Below are 18,302 nucleotides of genomic sequence, written 5' to 3'. Positions count from 1 at the left end.
GTACTTCACTGTGTGCGATGACGACAAGACCCGTGCCATTTGCCACAGTTGCAGTGCCTGCCTGAACGGAGGTCACGATCTCAACAAGTTGGGTACCTCGTGCCTGCAGACCCACTTGGTGACCAAACATTTTGAGGACAGTGACTTTCTGATGCTGAAGGACAGTGGCACAGGCAGTGGTCAGAGCCAGACAGCCACTGCACAGACTTCAGCAGTAGCAGCAGCAGCAGCATCCCACCCTCATGCTCATCCAGGATCAGCAGCACAGAAAGTCACTGCTTCCCCCCGGGCAGCCAGTCCTCAGTGGTCTCATCTGCTCCCTCCACAGTGGCCTCCTCATTCTCCCGTGCAGGCAAATGCCGCCAGACCCTGCTCAGCAAGTCCTTTCCCAGTGTGACCAAGGTTTTGCCTGCCACCATCGGGCGCATCTGAGTGCTGAACGGGTTGCTTGGCTGGGCCATGTGCTCCCAGCTCCTGCCATACTCCTTTGTGAAGGAGGGGAGTGACATGAGAATCAGGGTTGCTCATCTGGATTTCGGATATCCAGGTAAACCGGATATTCGACCATTTTTACACTATCCGGCCGGATCCTGGATAGTTGAGCAGAAATCCGGATAGCTATCTGCAGATAGTTTGACAGCCGACCCGGATATCCACGGATTTCTCCCAGATATCCGAATCCGGATTACAGGTTCGGTGGCAAAAAGCTCCAGCTCCTCCTCCTCCCTCTGATCTTGCCTTCCAGGGATTTGTAGGCTGTCAAAAGCAAGCTCACATACATTGGCCAGGAATTGAACCCAGGTCCACTGCTTTGAAGGCAGCTATGCTCACCACTATACTACCGACGGCACTACATGCTGAAGCCAGCCTAGCATGTACCATTGTGATATACCCAAGAGAAAAATAAGCTTGCTTATTTGCCTAATTTGCTAGATGAAAGCAGTGGGACACATGGTGAAACTGCTTACAAGATTCAATTCAAGACTTCAGAATCAGAAAGATCATGTGCCCCCCTGGATGATGCAAACACACACAGCAAAGGACAGCAATTTGAAGTCTGGAAGATTCCAGGGCAAGGGTGGGAAGGATGAAAAGCTAGGTGGCCATGCAACCCTTCCTGCTAGGGATGGCCTTGCCTTTTGTGTTCAACAGTTGTCCGAAGAAAACTCCAGATAGCCATTTAGCAGCAACTACATACACACAGTCCTTGTGGCACAATTGGTTAGTGCATTTGGCTGTTAACCGAAAGGTTGGGGGTTCAAGCCCACCTAGGGACGGCCTTGCCTTTTGTGTTTGTGAAGGGAACTAATGTACCCTTCTTAACCACTTCACAACTGAGGGGTTTTACCCCTTCAGCATCCGAGCAATTTTCTCCTTTCAGCGCTCCTTACATTAATTCGCCTATAACTTTATCATTACTTATCACAATAAAATGAACTATATCTTGTTTTTTTCGCCACCAATTAGGCTTTCTTTAGGTGGGACACTATGCCAAGAATTATTTTATTCTAAATGTGTTTTAATGGGAAAATAGGAAAACATTTGGAAAAAAAAACATTATTGTTCAGTTTTCCGCCATTATAGTTTTTAAATAATGCATGCTACTATAATTAAAATCCATGTAACTTATATGCCCATTTGTCCCAGTTAATACATCATTTAAATTATGTCCCTACCACAATGTTTGGCGCCAATATTTTATTTGCAAATAAAGGTGCATTTTTTTCAGTTTTGCGTCTATCCCTAACTACAAGCCCATAATTTATAAAGTAACAGTGTTATACCCTCCATGTATAAATATTTAAAGATTTCAGTCCCTAAGGTAACTATTTAAGTTTTTTTTAATTGTAATTTTGTTTAATTTATTTTAATATTACAAAAAAAAATATATTGGTAAGAATTGGGGAGTGTGGGAGTTAATGAGTTAAAATTTTTAAATGATTAGTGATAATAATGTATGTGTATGTGAAAAATGTTTTAGGGTGTAGTACTTTTTGGCCACAAGTTGGCCACATTTTTTTTTCAGGCGTCCTACAAGCGTCGGAAGGACGCTTGCAGGAAGGGAGGCTGGGAAACTGAGTTTTTTCACAATGGTCGCGCTGCTTCTAATAGAAGCATGCCGATCATTACGGGGGCAGAGATCAACGAACGGGAATGGATTTTCCCGTTCATTGATCTCCGGGCGAGCGGGCGGCGGCGTGCACGATCGCGGGAGTGCGCGCACCTGCGAGCGGGAGCACGGACAGCGGCGGCAGTGGCGGTGGGGGGTGCGTACATCTATGCTCCGGGCGGGGAACTGAAGTCCAAAGGAGCGTAGATATACCCGGGCGGCGAAGTGGTTAAACTTGAAAATTGTATACAAATGTAAGCAGACTGCAGAGTAGAGCAGCAGAAGTATGCTGGGCCCATAACCCAGAGGTTGATGGATTGAAATCATCCTCTGCTAGGTATGATTTTATTTTTGCACCTCGCTTTATCGCATGAGCAAAACGGTTTCCATAGCCCTGTAAGAGAAAGTGTAATAAGGGCCCTGCTGTAACATAGATATTACGGTAGCTAAGACTACTCCTGGGCCTTGCTTGTAGTTGAAGAGATGAGTGAAATGGCTGGCTTCAGCCTGTAATCTTAGTTGACCTGGGTTCAAATCCCGGCCAATGGTGGTATAGCGGTGAGGAGAGCTGCCTTCTAAGCAGTGGACCTGCATCCATCTGAAAATGGCACCTGTGAATAATGGCGCACAGTGTTGCCGCTAATCCGTTCGCCGCTTATCGCTATTTAACGTTAAAGCCTTATTGTTATTTAGCGGTAAAGCCTTATCGTTATTTAGCGTTAACACACAGAACCCTCTCTGTACCGATCCCTAACCCCTAGACCCCCCTGGTGGTGCCTAACCCTAACCACCCCATGGTGGTGCCTAACCCTAACCACCCCCCTGGTGGTGCCTAACCCTAACCACCCCCTGGTGGTGCCTAACCCTAACCACCCCCCTGGTGGTGCCTAACCCTAACCACCCCCCTGGTGGTGCCTAACCCTAACCACCCCACTGGCGGTGTATAGTGTACTGTAACTATACCTAACCCTACTCTCACACAGAACCCTCCCTGTACCTAACCCTAACCACCCCCTTGGTGGTGCCTAACCCTCAGACCCCCCTGGTGGTGCCTAACCCTAAGATCCCCCCCCCCAGTGGTGCCTAACCCTAACCTTGACAGTGTTACATTAAATCCATTCACCGTTTTGCAGTTAAATAACGTCTGCAGTTTGGCTTATGTAGGGCGCTATTGATAAATAACGTTAGTGTGTGCCACTATTGGTAAATGACGTTAGTGTGTGCCGTTTTTCTTCTTTTTTTCCCTGTGCGCCATTATTATGCAGTACTAACGATAAATAGCGATAAGCCTATCTTTTTAATGCGGTGCCATTTTTATGCATAGGGGATGTGCGCCATTATTCACTGATCCCGTGGACCTGGGTTTGATTCCTGGCGAATGTATGTAAGCGTGCTTTTGACATCCTACAAATCCCTGGAAGACAAGATCCTCCTCCGGAGGAGGATAAGGAGGGAAGGAGGGAAGGTAGGTAAGAGGATAGAAGGTGTTTTTAAAGCATTTTAAAAGGCACCTCCGGTTTTTCTATCCGGATATCCGAATAAGTCGGATATCAGCGGATAATGCGTTCGGATATCCGCGTTCATGCTGATATCTAAAAGGTTGGATTCGGATATCCGAACCGGATCCAGATATCTGAATATCCGGATCAATTCCGATTTTAAAAAGTACTATCCGAGCATCCCTGATGAGAATGCTTCTGTAGTATGGGATCCCAGAGTGGAAAATCCCCAGCCACCAGCCACTACTTCTTCCGCACGGCGATCCCAGCACTGCACCGGTTTGCTATGCTGAATGTGGGCCGCTTGCTCGATCATGCCCTGAGTGAGCGGATGCACATCACCATGGACTCCTGGAGCAGCCGTTTTGGGACTGCCCGCTACATGTCCTTCATGGCTCACTGGTTCAGCCTGGTGGAATGCGCCAGCGAGGAAGCAGCAGGTCCATCCTTGGGTCGCAGCAGCAACGGCACCGGTTGTCCACTATGTGGTGCCACCACGCGGAGTCAGGGGAGAAGCAGCAGCTCCCGCCACCAAGCGACCCCGCATCAACAGCAGCGTGAAGGCCCACCACTGCCAAGCACTGCTGGAGATGAGAGGCCTGGGGAAGAACAGTTTGACGGCAGCCAACGTGCTCCGCTACCTGAGGGAGCAGGAGAAGATGTGGCTGACCCCCAGAGGCCTCATAGTCGGATTGGTGGTGTCCGACAATGCGGCCAACCTGCTGGCTGCCATCAGCAGGGGACACTTGACCCACGTCCCCTGCTTGGCCCATGTCCTGAACCTGGTAGTGCAGAAGTTTCTGCGCACCTAACAGTAGAAAAAAATGAACTGAACGGGTAGTAGTAGTAGTAGTAGCAGTAGTAGTAGTAGTAGTAGTAGTAGTAGTAGTAGTAGTAGTACGCAGGTAACTAATAAATCCCTAGCGTACTACAATAACTAAGTCGTGCGGCAGACAGTGACAATTAAAGTCGGTCACACAAAGTCAGACGCAATCAATGAAAAGGGTCGGGCAGATGACAGTCACAGGTCACTCACAACGGATGCTGGCCTGTGATGTAACTAACTATTATTTATTACACATTACAAAAGCTAATAAAATCACACACTAACAGTAGAAAAAATTAACTGAATGGGTAGTAGTAGTAGTAGTAGTAGTAGTAGTAGTAGTAGTAGTAGTAGTAGTAGTAGTAGTACGCAGGTAACTAATAAATCCCTAGCGTACTACACAATATCTAAGTCATGCGGCAGACAGTTAGTGACAATTAAAGTCGGTAAGACGCAATCAATCAATAGGGTCAGGCAGATGAAAGTCACAGGTCACTCACAACGGATACTGGCCCGTGATGTAACTATTTATTGCAGCAAAAACGGAAAAAGTTCCGCACAAAATCTTGTGTTTAATCGAGTCCCAACTTTATTGATACAGGTAAAAAGCCATACAGTCATGGAGCTGACATGTTTCGGACTCACAGGTCCTTAATCATAGCACAAGTTCATGTTAAAAAGACACAGTGAATATAAAGTCTAAAACCCATCCCCAACACAGGTGAATCCAATCACACTCTTTTCCTGGTTCACATTCAAGAGTGGTGGTAGGTGTGGCTAAAATGTAAGGAAAGAATCAATAGTATCCCCTTAATAAAACCAAATTAACGCATATGAAAAAGATACAAAACACTTGATACAGCAATGTAACGATTGGTGTCAGCACGCAGAGAGAATCTGATTATTGGTGATCTGCAGTATTACCAAGAATGCAGATATATACCCGGTTATTGATGATCTGCAGTATCATCGATAATCAGATATATTGCTAACCTCTGGACACCTATGGATATGTGAGTGTTTGGAGTAACAGTAATACTTTGAGTAATGTACCTGCTGAGCAGGCGATATACAGTACAGAGACACCGCTCTGGGAACACAGGAACCTTCCAGCAGCCTGAGGCTCTCCCAGGGGAGGAGTCAGACTGGAGACGGGAAGGGCCTAGGAGAGGGTGACACCTAAGATGGATGTCACTATCTGATCTGGAAACTATCTCTTTAAGGGGAGAGATAGCTCTCGAGGTCGGGCACGCCGGGTCGGCAACACACTGACAGATAAAGTACAAAGACAGAAGGCTGATTCGGTATCCAAGTCAAGCAGGGTCTGGCAACGGAATATCAGATATACGAGGTACCGAATCAGAAGACAGAGGAGTAGTCAGAAAAGCTATAAGTCATAACATATATCAAACAATGTCTATACTGGGTGCGAGGTCCTTGGTCTCAGCACCCCGGAACTAGTCTGAAGAATACACAGATGATAATACAGTATTCCTGTGAAGAAACGCGGAAAAGCCGCTGCATGGACGCAGGATGAGGCGGCTGTTTCCGCGGCTGGCATAGCGGAACGCGGAGAAACCACTGCTTCTGACACGGCGGTTTGCGCGCACAGGCCTGCTACTGACAGTCTGACCAGGCGCGGGGAGGCCACCGCATGTGCAGATAGCGGTGCGTCTTACCCCGCGTGCAGGCCAGCAGAGACATTGCAAAGCGTGACTGGTGTGGCTGGGACTGATAGTCCACACAGGTTCAGAATGACGCGCGCGCGCGCTGAGAGGCAGAGTTTATATGACAGCCAGAAGAAGGTCAGCTGACCAAGCTGGTCAGCTGACATTTCCACCACTTTTCATTGGTCCAGCACTTTAGGGTGGCGCTGGAGAGCGCTATAGTATATATACTGGGTGCTGGTCATTTCTCTGGCGTCTGGTGTTGTGATCACTACGTGGTAGCACTCAGGCCTTGTCTGTTTCTGTGTTCTAGCATAGTTTCCAAAGGCGTTGACATCAAGGAGCTCACACCTTAGCATTAGGAATATTGAATTGTATTATTTGTTATGACCTACTGCCTGCCTGACTATTCCTCTGAACTCTGATCCTGTACCTTGCTATTTCTGATATCCTGTTGCCAACCTCTGCTCGTTCCTGGACTCTGTACCTGCCTCCTAATTCTGTACCTCGTTATTCTGATTCTCCGTTGCCTGACCCTACCTGTTATTGGATTCCGTATCTGCCTTCTGATTCTGTACTTTATCTGTCTGTGTGTTGACGACCTGGCTTCGCCGACCTCGAGAACTAGCCTTACTGTTAGGCCTAGTCCACACTAGGTCCGGAAACGTATCCGTGGCTGCGTTTTTCAAACCGGATGAAAAACGGAGTCCCGGATACTAATGTTGAGAATAGCAGCCAGCCTCACCCAAGTAAAAAACGGATCCGTCTGCGTTTGCAGGGACCCGTTTTCAAAACCTGAACGGAAGGTCCGGATCTGCTGCATTTTCACGGACCACGGATACACGGATGGGTAGCGGAAAGCAATGGGAAAACGCAACTCCATCTCCACAGGCAAAATAGCACCAAAAACGGATGACAAAACGGAAAGCCTGAACTTCCTTCTCCTCCCCTCAACGTCATCTCTGACAGCTTCCTGTTTACGAGCTGGGAGAGACACGAGTGCAGCCATCATGCCCAGGAGCTTCATCAATGTGGAGGACTTCATTATAATAACAATAACAATAACAATAATATTTATATAGCGCTTTTCTCCCTGGGGACTCAAAGCGATGTGACCCTGCATTATGCAGTCTCAAAGGCTAGGGAAAAGAGGTGAGTTTTTAGCCTTTTTTTAAAGCTGTCCAGAGAAGGAGCCTCTCGTACTGATTGTGGAAGTGAGTTCCATAGAGTAGGGGCTGCATAGGAAAAGGCCCGAGCACCAAATGTTAAGTGTATCCTGGGAATAACCAGCTTCATCTTGTTGGCAGAGCGGAGGGTGCGTGGAGGGGCATAAAGTTCCAATAGATCCGCTATGTATTTGGGTCCCATGTGGTGTAGAGCCTTGAATGTCAGCAGGCAGATCTTAAAATTGATTCTCCATTTTACTGGCAACCAGTGAAGAGTTTGCAGTACTGGGGTGATGTGTGAGCTGCGGGGGACATTGGCTAGGAGTCTGGCTGCAGCATTCTGTACTAGCTGTAAGGGGCGCAGAACCTTATCTGTAGATCTGATTAACAGGGCGTTGCAGTAGTCTAGGCGGGAGGATACAAATGCGTGAACCAGGGCAGGTAGGTCTTCAGCTGGGATAAGGTGTTTTATTTTCACTATATTTCTTAGATGGAAGAAGGAAGACTTGACGACAGCTGATACCTGCTGTCTGAGTTTTAGATTTCCATCCAGGATCACCCCAAGGTTTCGCACAGAGTCTTTATACTGTACATTATCTCCCCCAATTGCTAGTTTGAGGTGGTGAGCGTTTTGAACTTTATTCATCATGTGTGGACCACCTACCACCAACACCTCTGTTTTGTCAGAGTTCAGCCTCATCCAGCTGGTGTTCATCCAATTTTGTAAATCCACTAGGCACGCATTTATGGATGCTGATGGGTCTTGGGTGCCAGGCTTGAAGGACAGATACAGTTGTGTGTCATCTGCATAACAATGGTATCCTAAACCATAGTTCTGGATTATTTTGCCCAGTGGGAGCATGTAGACTGCAAAGAGTAATGGTGATAGTACAGAACCCTGTGGAACTCCATAGGCAAGTGGCACTGGATTAGAGTAGTGTGTGCCCAGACATACTTGCTGTGTCCTGCCAGATAGGAAGGTCTGAAACCAGCTAAGAACAGTACCCCTTAGGCCACAGTAATTCTTCAGTCGCTGGATTAGTATTTCATGATCCACAGTATCAAATGCTGCTGACAAGTCAAGAAGAATCAGAATTGAGCAATCACCCTTGTCCCTTGCAGTAAGTAGATCATTCATTACTCGGACTAATGCTGTTTCAGTGCTGTGCCTTTTCCTGAATCCTGACTGAAAAGTATCAAAGATGTTGTTATCTGTAAGCCTGGCTTCTAGCTGGTTGGCGACTGCTTTCTCGATAACTTTTGATAGGAATGGTAAGTTTGCCACAGGTCTGTAGTTGGTTACAGAATCAGGATCTAGTGATGGTTTCTTCAGGAGGGGTTTTATGATTTCTTTCTTTAGTTCTTCTGGGAAAAGTCCACTTTGCAAGGAGCACTGAGTGATTTTGTGAAGTGCTGGCCTGAACAGCGCTGGGCACTGCATTAAGGATCCAGTTGGGCCAGGATCCAGGTCGCAGGTAGTGGGGCGGAGACTTTGAATGAGAATTCCAAAATCTTCTACACTCAGAGTGTCAAAGACTTGCCATGGTGGTACGGTAGTAGGCATATGCAACGTCCAGTGGTCAATTGATGTTGTTGGTGTAATGCTGGCACGGATGGTAGACACCTTGTTTGTGAAGAAGGCAGAGAATTCTTCACACCTTTCCCTGGAGTATGTGGTTGGGGCTTTTAGGCAGGAAGGATTGCAGAGTGATTCCACTGTGTGGAAGAGTTGAGCAGCTCTGTTGTTGGCTGTAGATATTTTGTGCGAGATAAAGTCTGATTTTTTCTTGGTTATTGCTTGTTGGTATTGTCTGAGGTGTTGAACTAGGCTAGATTTGTGCTCCCCAGTCCCTGATTTACGCCACTGTCTTTCTAGTCTGCGCCCTTTCTTTTTTAGATCCATGATGGTTTTGTCAAACCAATTAGCTTTCTGCTTTTTGGTTGCTGATTTGGTGCGCCATGGGGCAATACTGTCAAGTGTTTCATATATCGTGTTGTTGTACTGGGTTACTAGAGAGTTTGGGTCCATTTGACTGTGGAGCAGATTTGTAAAATCCAGGTTGGCAGTTATCCTCTCCGGTGTTAATTTACTCAGGGGACGGGTTTTGATTGTTTCTTTAGGGAGCTGCTTGATAGGGTGATGTTCAATAGTAAACTGTATTATGTGATGGTCTGACCACACCACTGGGGTTACTGTTATGTTACTAATGTCCATTCCGAGGTGGAACAGTAAGTCTAGCATATGCCCTCCTCTGTGGGTAGCTGATTTTACAACTTGTGTGAAGCCTAGTCGACCCATGAGATTTATTAGTTCATTTGCATCTTGTGATTGAGTGTTATCAGCCCGGATGTTGAAGTCACCAAGGATGATCCATCTCAGATACGACAGAGTTAGCATTGCCAGAAGTTCTGAGAATTCCTGTAGGAAAGGGTCAGCATCTCCAGGGGGACGATAAACCACTAAAATTTTGAAGCCTTTACCAGCTGAGATCTGGGCACCTATACATTCAAAGGACTTTGTTGAGCCAACATTCAGGGCTCTGAGCTGCAGAGTTGTTTTGCCACAAATTGCTACACCCCCTCCTCTGCGGTCTCGTCTTCCCTCACTTAGGACTGAGTAATTGTATGGGATGGTTGCTTCCAATGTGGGGCCCGCATTGGCATCAATCCAGGTTTCAGTGATGCATGAATAATCGCATGTCTGAATAAGGTCCGCAATAATGGCTGTCTTATTGTTTATAGAGCGGGAATTGCAGAGCAATGCAGTGACTGCATGGGGCTTAGCAATGGCGACTGGGTTCACTGCCGGGGTGTTACTGCATCTCTGACTAGGGACATGGTAACTTCTGCTACTTTCAGCCTCTGATTTCCAGTACACATCACTAGAGATCGCTGGAAAGTTCTTTCCTTTGAATGGACCTGGGTCCCTGAAGTTGGACTGAGACTGAGTGTGGCACTTTTTATGGGCCTGGCCGCCTTTTTTACCTCTGTGCGTTTTATTTAAAATCCCTAGAGATTGCAGCAAATTAGCTTGTTTTTTCCCAATGTGAGATGCAGCTCTCAATGGCCTGAGAGATAGTAAGAAGCTGGCTGTATAGATTAACATTGCTCTTTGGGAAGGAATGGGTTAAGTAAGCTCTTCCTTTGATTGTTGTTGTTTATCAGTGGGGGGTAGACAAAAGCAAATGCTGGCCTTCAGAATCTGCTAGAAGAGGTGTGAAAAGTCCATTGATTATGGCCATCCAAGAGCGGCCAGAGCTGTATGATAAGAAGAATGACCTCTATAGTGACCTACAGCATGCCAGGAGGGTATGGGAGGAGATCACAAAACAATTTGTTCCTGAGTATGACAAGTTTCCAGCCAGGAAGCAGGCCAAGGAACGTAAGTGTGCCCCCTCATATCTGTGTGGTTTGAAATACATGTTTTTAAGTAATCTAAATGCCACTCTCTGCCCCCCCCTCTCCAGTGTCTCCTAAAATGCCACTCTCTAGCCCCCCACCGTCCCCTCCCCCCTCAATCTAGCCCACTCATTGTCTCAAAAATGCTCTGCCCCCCTGAAGTGTCTCCTAAACTGCCACTCTCTGTCCCCCACTGTCCCCTCCCCCCCCTCAATCTAGCCCCCTCAGTGTCTCAAAAATGCTCTGCCCCCCTGAAGTGTCTCCTAATCTGCCTTCCCCAGTGCCACACATGTTGCATTTATAAGAACACTCATCTGTAAAAAGTTTAGAAAAAGTTTATTAAACAAAGAAAGATACAATTAAAAATTTACATATAAAATTTATAACTAAAAACAGCGTAATCATCCCCCCCCCCCCCCACTAAAAAAACAAAAAAACAAGTACAGCAACAAAAATGTCCACTCAAAGAGGCACAATAATGTCTTGGTATTGGAAGTACCCCACCAGCGACAAGAAGTACTGTGCCAACCGATCCCGATTCCTCTGGGCCTGAACCCTACCCCTTGTCGCATACCGGCGAATTTGGGGCAAGTAGTCCATGTCGGCATGCTGGAGATTGTACCCTTGCTCCTGTCGAACAAAGTTGTGGAGGATGCAAGCTGCTTTAACTACAGCTGTGGCGTTGGCAGGGCTCAGCTGTAGTGGCGAGTGGAACATCCTCCACTTGTTCGACATGATGCCAAATGTACACTCCACCATCCTACGAGCCCTTGTCAACCGGTAATTGAACACGCGTTGCTGGCGGCCGAGGCCTCTCATCCCATACGGCCGCATGACATGGTGTGACAAGGCAAAGGCCTCGTCGCCAACAAACACGTAGGGGTAGCTGGGCGATGTTCTTCCAGGCCATGGCTTGTCCCCGGGGATGTCCAGCCGGTCCTCATTCAGTAGTCCATGTAACCTGGAGTGCTGGAACATCCCCGAGTCACTTGAACCGCCGTAAGAGCCAACGTCGACGTAGACAAACTTGTAGTCTGCGTCGGCTACAGCAAGGAGTACCAAACTAAAGTACTTTTTATAATTAAAATACAGACTCCCGCTCCTCGCTGGCTTCTGTAGCCGCACATGTTTGCCGTCAATGGCTCCTAGGCAGTTCGGGAAGTTGCACCTATCCCAGAACAGTTCAGCAACCTCCATCCACTTTTTAGAGTCGGGAACCGGCATGTACTTCTCGACGAGCTTGCTCCAGATCACCCGGCTTGTCCTGTTCACGATGTTGGCGACGGTGCTTTTGCCCACTCTGAATGTTAGATGTAGACTTGCATAGCTTTGTCCCGTCGCAAGGAACCTGAAATGAAATGACAACATATTGTTTGTTTGTTGTTTACAGTTGAAAAAATGAAGACAAAATGGCGAAGTATACGGGACAGTTTTGTCAAGGAACTTAAGGTGGAGAAAGATGAACAGAGGAGTGGAAGTGGTGCATCGAAAAGGACTCCATATTGCCACACTCGTCTTCTTTCATTCTTACGACCACTCGTACAAGTGCGAGGGTGAGTACGTGACGTTTGCAACTTGAAATTGCTGTTATGTGTATGCTCTCCCACAACAGTTTAATCTTTCTAGTTCTTTTTTTTTTGGGGGTAAACACCGATGTGCCTCTACTTTTCACACATGTAACCATTGCTGTTTCTTTTCTACCCACAGTACTGAAGATAATTTTGATGCACTCATGGATGATTCTAATGAAGCACCTGCTGCGACAAATAGGGATTCATCCCCTGAACATTCCTTTGAAGACTTGACAACCATCAACGTGGATGACATAGCAGAGGATGATTCTATGACATCTGAGTCACCAACCCCTTCCACATCTACTCCACGTCCAGACGCACAACCTGCCACCGACAAAGCAAATGCTGAAACTACTCGTTCAGAAGCCAGACGACCAGCTGCTCGCCCTACAAGTGCTCGTGGACAGAGCAGAACAGCTAATGTTCAGATGGCTGGAGCTGTTTCAAGTTTGGTGGGAATGATGCGCAATCAAGAAAGTATGGTTTCACGAAGACTACAGGATACAAGTTCTGGTCTATCACAACAATATTTGCAACACATAGAAATGCTAAAAAAACAATTAGATGAATCCAACCAAGTACTCCAAAAGGAAAGGCAGATGTTTCAGGAGCAGATTCAATCTCTACACATGCAGCATCGCCACGAGATTGACCGGATAATGCAACACCAGAACAGCCAATTGTACTACTCGGTGATGTCACTTTTGCCTTTAATGGAACAAGTGCCACGACATCGTTTAATACAGTGCCAGTGTAGTTTGCTTGAGTGTATCAAAAGTCATTTTGAATCCTCACCTGCACCAAGTAGGCCACCTAGCGCATGGCAACCTTCTCACACTCAGCCATACCAGGGTCCATCTCCCTCTCAGTCATACCAGAGTTATCAGCAAGGCCCTTCCTTCCCTCCCTCTCAAGCAGATGAACGTCCCGTTTATACTCAGCTAGGTGGCGGCATGCAACCCAGCCCCCCTAATACGTCTTCCCAGCAAATAGGTGGAAACTACTCTTTTTTCCCTGAACAAGATCCTAAAAAGTAGGATTTGCTGCTCATGGCCAATGTCCCACACCCCCTGGGTCAATAGATTTGCTACCTGCCTTTGAAGGCCTTGTGATCAACACATACCCAACGTAGCTTTCCATCAACACGACAAAGGGATGATGATGATCCTAGGCCTTCAATGGCAGGTAGCTCAATCTACTGAGGCAGGCAGTGTGTGGGATCCACCTTGTGAGCAACATTGTTTACATGTTATAGAAATTTTAAGATGTGTTCTAGGTACTGCACTTAAATTACTTTGCACTATAGAGGTTTGCTGCTCATGGCCAATGTCCCACACCCCCTGGGTCAATAGATTTGCTACCTGCCTTTGAAGGCCTTGTGATCAACACATACCAACGTAGCTTTCCATCAACACGACAAAGGGATGATGATGATCCTAGGCCTTCAATGGCAGGAAGCTCAATCTACTGAGGCAGGCAGTGTGTGGGATCCACCTTGTGAGCAACATTGTTTACATTTTATAGAAATTTTAAGATGTGTTCTAGGTACTGCACTTAAATTACTTTGCACTACAGATGTTTGCTGCTCATGGCCAATGTCCCACACCCCCTGGGTCAATAGATTTGCTACCTGCCTTTGAAGGCCTTGTGATCAACACATGCCCAACGTAGCTTTCCATCAACACGACAAAGGGATGATGATGATCCTAGGCCTTCAATGGCAGGTAGCTCAATCTACTGAGGCAGGCAGTGTGTGGGATCCACCTTGTGAGCAAGATTGTTTACATTTCAAACATGGCCAATGTCCCACACCCCCTTGGTCAATAGAGCTAATCTTTTTCCCTGAACAGCAGCAGATAGCAAAGACAATTGTCTATTGTCCAAGCTGGGCTGACCCCGGTAATGTGCAAGACATGTGCTCTGGGGGCAAGGGGAAAACAAAGACACAAAATGTAAAGACTTGAATGCCTGAACAGCAAGTACATTTTCTAAACCTGCCTCTTCCAGGTTGGAAGGAGAACTTTATAACCTACCATGTTGGTAGTTTTTCAATAAAAACTCAAAAAAAAATAAAGTTTTTGTTTGTTTACAAAATTGTCTCCTCATCAATACAAATGAAAAGTGGTATAGGTAAAGCAGACATTACATACCGCAAGGTGATCAGAAGTTGTTCCTCTGGGGTGATGGACTTCCGCAACCTGGTGTCTTTCTTCTGAAGATGGGGCCTCAACATCTCCAGAAGTTTATCAAAGCTTCAAAAAGGAAGGGATATCACCATTAGCAATGTGACAAATATGGGAACAGGACAAGGTAAAGTATAGGTAAAATTGGTAATCAAGTGTACTTACACACTCACAGACATCCGGCAGTAGTTGAAGAACTTTGGTGGGTGTCGTCTGAGGTCTCTGTAGAGCTGAGAGAACTGCCCTTTCCTCTCCCTCTCTTGTAACAGGGGATGCACCCACCACCGTCTCCGACTTGACTCCAGGAGGTTTCCGGCATAGTACAGCAGGACACCCAGCCAGGCTAGGTTAAGCCAGTACATAAAGACAATGGGGTCCATGGCCTTGGCTGGGCAGCAGTGCTGGAGTGGCTGGAGTGCTCTCCTGCTGGAATGTGCTGAAAACAGATGTTTCACACAATAGACATCAAAGCCACTCCCAAAACACTCCCCTGTACATTAAAAATATCCTTACATGGTGCTAATCTACTTTCTTTACAGAAAAACCACTCCCACTTCCCGGCTATTGTTCCAAATCCACTCCCACAGCCACCTCAACTACATTCCCCATGCTCAAAAAAGGTTAATTAACCTTTTTTGGAAAACATTAACCACACCCATGTCCTGCCCACTGAATTGATCACACCCATGTCCTGCCCATTGAATCTTACCATTCAAATTGATTGATTATTGTCCCAAAAACTCCTCCCTTTTGGCCTAAATTCCATTGAAAAGCATAGAAACGTTTTCTGTCCGTTTTTTGGGGTTAAAAACGGACCGGAAATGGATGCAAAACGGATGCACTTTTTGGTAAAACGGATCCGTTTGCGGTCCGTGGGAGTTCCCCTGAGCACGGACTGCAGCATCCATCCTGCAACTGGGTCTAGTGTGGACCCAGTCTTAGAGGCAGTTCCCAGATCTGTTAGTGACACCCACTCAGTGTCACTCACGCTCTATCCTTCCCACATTCTGCTTAGCTCCTCCACCGGGAGAGTCTAGGCTTACGGAAGGAGCATACGTCTGTGCAGTATTCCTTACTGCCTCTGTACCTACTCCTTAGGTACAGTCCACAAGTGTTACTGTTACACCCAATCACTCACTTCTCTCTCAGGTGTCCAGAGGTTAGTAGATATATCTGATTATCGGTGATACTGCAGATCATCAATAAGCGGGTATATTCTGCATTCTCGGTGATACTGCAGATCACCGGTAATCAGACCCTCTCTGTGTTACACCGATCGTTACACAACGCCAGACCAAGATGCAAATGGACGCACACACTGACCGTCTGGGCGTCTTCCACGTCTTTCACGTGGAATTCCAATAAAATTGATGCATGTTTTTGGCAGTAATGTGACAAAATGTGGAAAACTTCAAGGGGGCCGAATACTTTTGCAACCCACTGTATCTCACTCAGGCTCAAGATTAACACTCTGAGCTGCGGATTTCTGTCCCAAGCCTGACTTGGGATTACCGCTAAGGAGGTTAAGGAAATCTGTAAATTACGAGTTTTTACACTCACCACTATGATTAACCCAGATTGTGTGCTGCACCATCTGACCAACATGTGCAATTGCCTTCAATTGCATGATTTACAGTATATGACCAAAGTCGAGAAAGAAATGACATACAAATGCATCACCTGTTGCAAACATATATATTGACAACTGACAATGACTGAAAACTGATAAAGTGCAAACAATATTACAATTCATGTTCAATGAAATAAAAAAAACAAAAACATACAAGTGTGCAAAAAAAGGTTTCAGGGAAATGCAGAGGTGTGGGAGGTATTATGAACAGTATATGGGTTGTGTACTTCACAATACTGTAGTAGACGTGAGTGACAACAACCACCTCAAAGACAACTATGGCTAGAACTAAGGAGGAAATGATTCTGACATATATAGCTCTGCATTGCTCTGTGGCCCTGGCCTTAGAGACATGTAGTAAAGGTTAGTACAATTACTACTTTTCTATCCCATTAATATTATATTGAATTTCTGTTACATTTGTTAATTGTATACTTTAGAGTAGAAGGGAGGCACACCAAAATGTATAAAATGCTTAAAAACTGTTTAATGCTCTCTGCACACTGAAAATCTGATTTGCGATTCTGATTCCACTCCCTGCACACTGCATGTGATTCCGATCCCAATTTTTTTATTTTTTACATGCGATTCCTATTTTTAATCGTTACTGCATGCTGCGTTTATTTCTGCATTTTTATTTTGATAGCATTCAGGGAAAATCGGAATTGCAAATCGGAATCGCAAATCGGATTTGCAGTGTGCAGGGAGCCTTAAAGGTAAGAAGCACTTAACTCAGGATGACGCAGTTTAACCACTTGAGGGCCACAGTGGTAAACCCCCCTAAAGACCAGGCCTTTTTTTAGTAAAATGGCCACTGCAGCTTTAAGACCAAGCTGCAGGGCCGCACAACACAGCACACGCGGGAAACCCCCCCCCCTTTTCTCCCCACCAACAGAGCTCTCTGTTGGTGGGGTCTGATCGTACCCACAGTGTTTGTTTATTTTTCAATAAATATTTATTTTTTTATTTTTTATTATTTTTGACACTTTTTTTTTTTCTTCCAAACCCCTTCCTCAGTCCCGCTGGCCAATCATGGTGATCGGCTGTCATAGGCTTCTGCCTATGAGAGCCGATCGCTCTCAAGTACACCAGGGGGACAGCCATGTTACACGACTGTCCCCAGTACAGCACTGCTGTAGATCACAGCGCTGTACATGTAAATAGACAGCGGTTATGTCGTCTAACAGTCTCCTGAGCGGCAATTGCAGCATGCGCGCGATCTCCTGCAAACTGCAGCCCCAGGACTTGACGCCAATTGGCGTTAGGCGGTCCTGGGGCTGCTGCCCATGGGCATGGAACGGTCTTTAGGTAGTTAAGTAGAAAAGAGGTATTTTATCTGTAAAAAAAAATAAATAAATAAAAGGGGGTCTTAGGGTTAGTATGGCATGGCTTGAAGTGCCAGTAGGACACCATTTACTGTCCTGAGGATGCGGGTCGGCTCCTATGAAACCTGTTGTCTGGTGTTTTTTTTTTTTTTTTTACAAATACACTGTCTCATTTTACCCTAAACGGTGTAATCCTGAAGTAAGTTCCTACTACCCTTTAATCTATTTTAAATGTGTTTTATATTTTGTGGGGCACATTCCTCCCTCTCAGGTTACATTACGACCCCCTACAGAGGTGCTTATCAGTTCGGGCCGCTAATGGTCTTCCCCTTTGGTGACCCTATCTACACTATTGCTGGAGAGAACCCTAACCGTTTAATGATTATATACACATCAAACCCAAAGCTTAAATACCATGGCTGCCATTCCACAATCTGGTTTTGTGAATACCACTTATTGGTCTTATGTATACCATTTGCATAACATACTACACCATAAAGGGCTCCTGGTCTATTCTGTGCTTTTTTCCCCCATTCTAGAAGATCCCAGGTTTTCCAGACCAATAAAAAAAGGGCATAGTGTAAAAAATAAAGCGTTATGTTAAAAAAAAAAGTATTACTACTAGTTATTTTATAACAAAATTATCTGCTATAGTGCTGTACAGGTAGAAGTAAATATAAGTAGCATTTACTTACAAATTAGCATAGCATAGCTGAACAACACAATGCATGATAAATAAAGCAATACAGGAAACACTAGTGGATTGCCCAAATGTCTTCACAGTCTAAAAATGATAGGGAATGGAAACAAGTGCTAAAGGGAGTCAATAAAGGCAAGGTCACATGGTTCTCTTCTAGTGTTAAACGATGGCTGAGATACTCATCGCTTAAATTAATGGACAGCACAGGTACTGTTTATAGTCC

General features: G+C 45.9%; 1 protein-coding gene across 1 annotated transcript in view; it reads left to right on the top strand.

The window, feature by feature from the left end:
• Positions 1–16,315: 16,315 nt before the first annotated feature.
• LOC137541104 (uncharacterized) overlaps positions 16,316–18,302 on the top strand; it is a 114,894-nt gene continuing 112,907 nt past the window's right edge. The window contains exon 1 of the mRNA XM_068262247.1: positions 16,316–16,417. Coding sequence (XP_068118348.1) covers positions 16,333–16,417 — 85 coding nt within the window. The 5' untranslated portion in view covers positions 16,316–16,332. The remainder of the gene's footprint in view (positions 16,418–18,302) is intronic.

Source organism: Hyperolius riggenbachi, chromosome 12 (genome assembly GCF_040937935.1).
Source record: "Hyperolius riggenbachi isolate aHypRig1 chromosome 12, aHypRig1.pri, whole genome shotgun sequence".
Lineage (NCBI taxonomy): Eukaryota > Metazoa > Chordata > Amphibia > Anura > Hyperoliidae > Hyperolius > Hyperolius riggenbachi.
The sequence above is the reverse complement of the archived record's forward strand: the minus strand, read 5'-3'. Positions and strand labels throughout refer to the sequence as shown.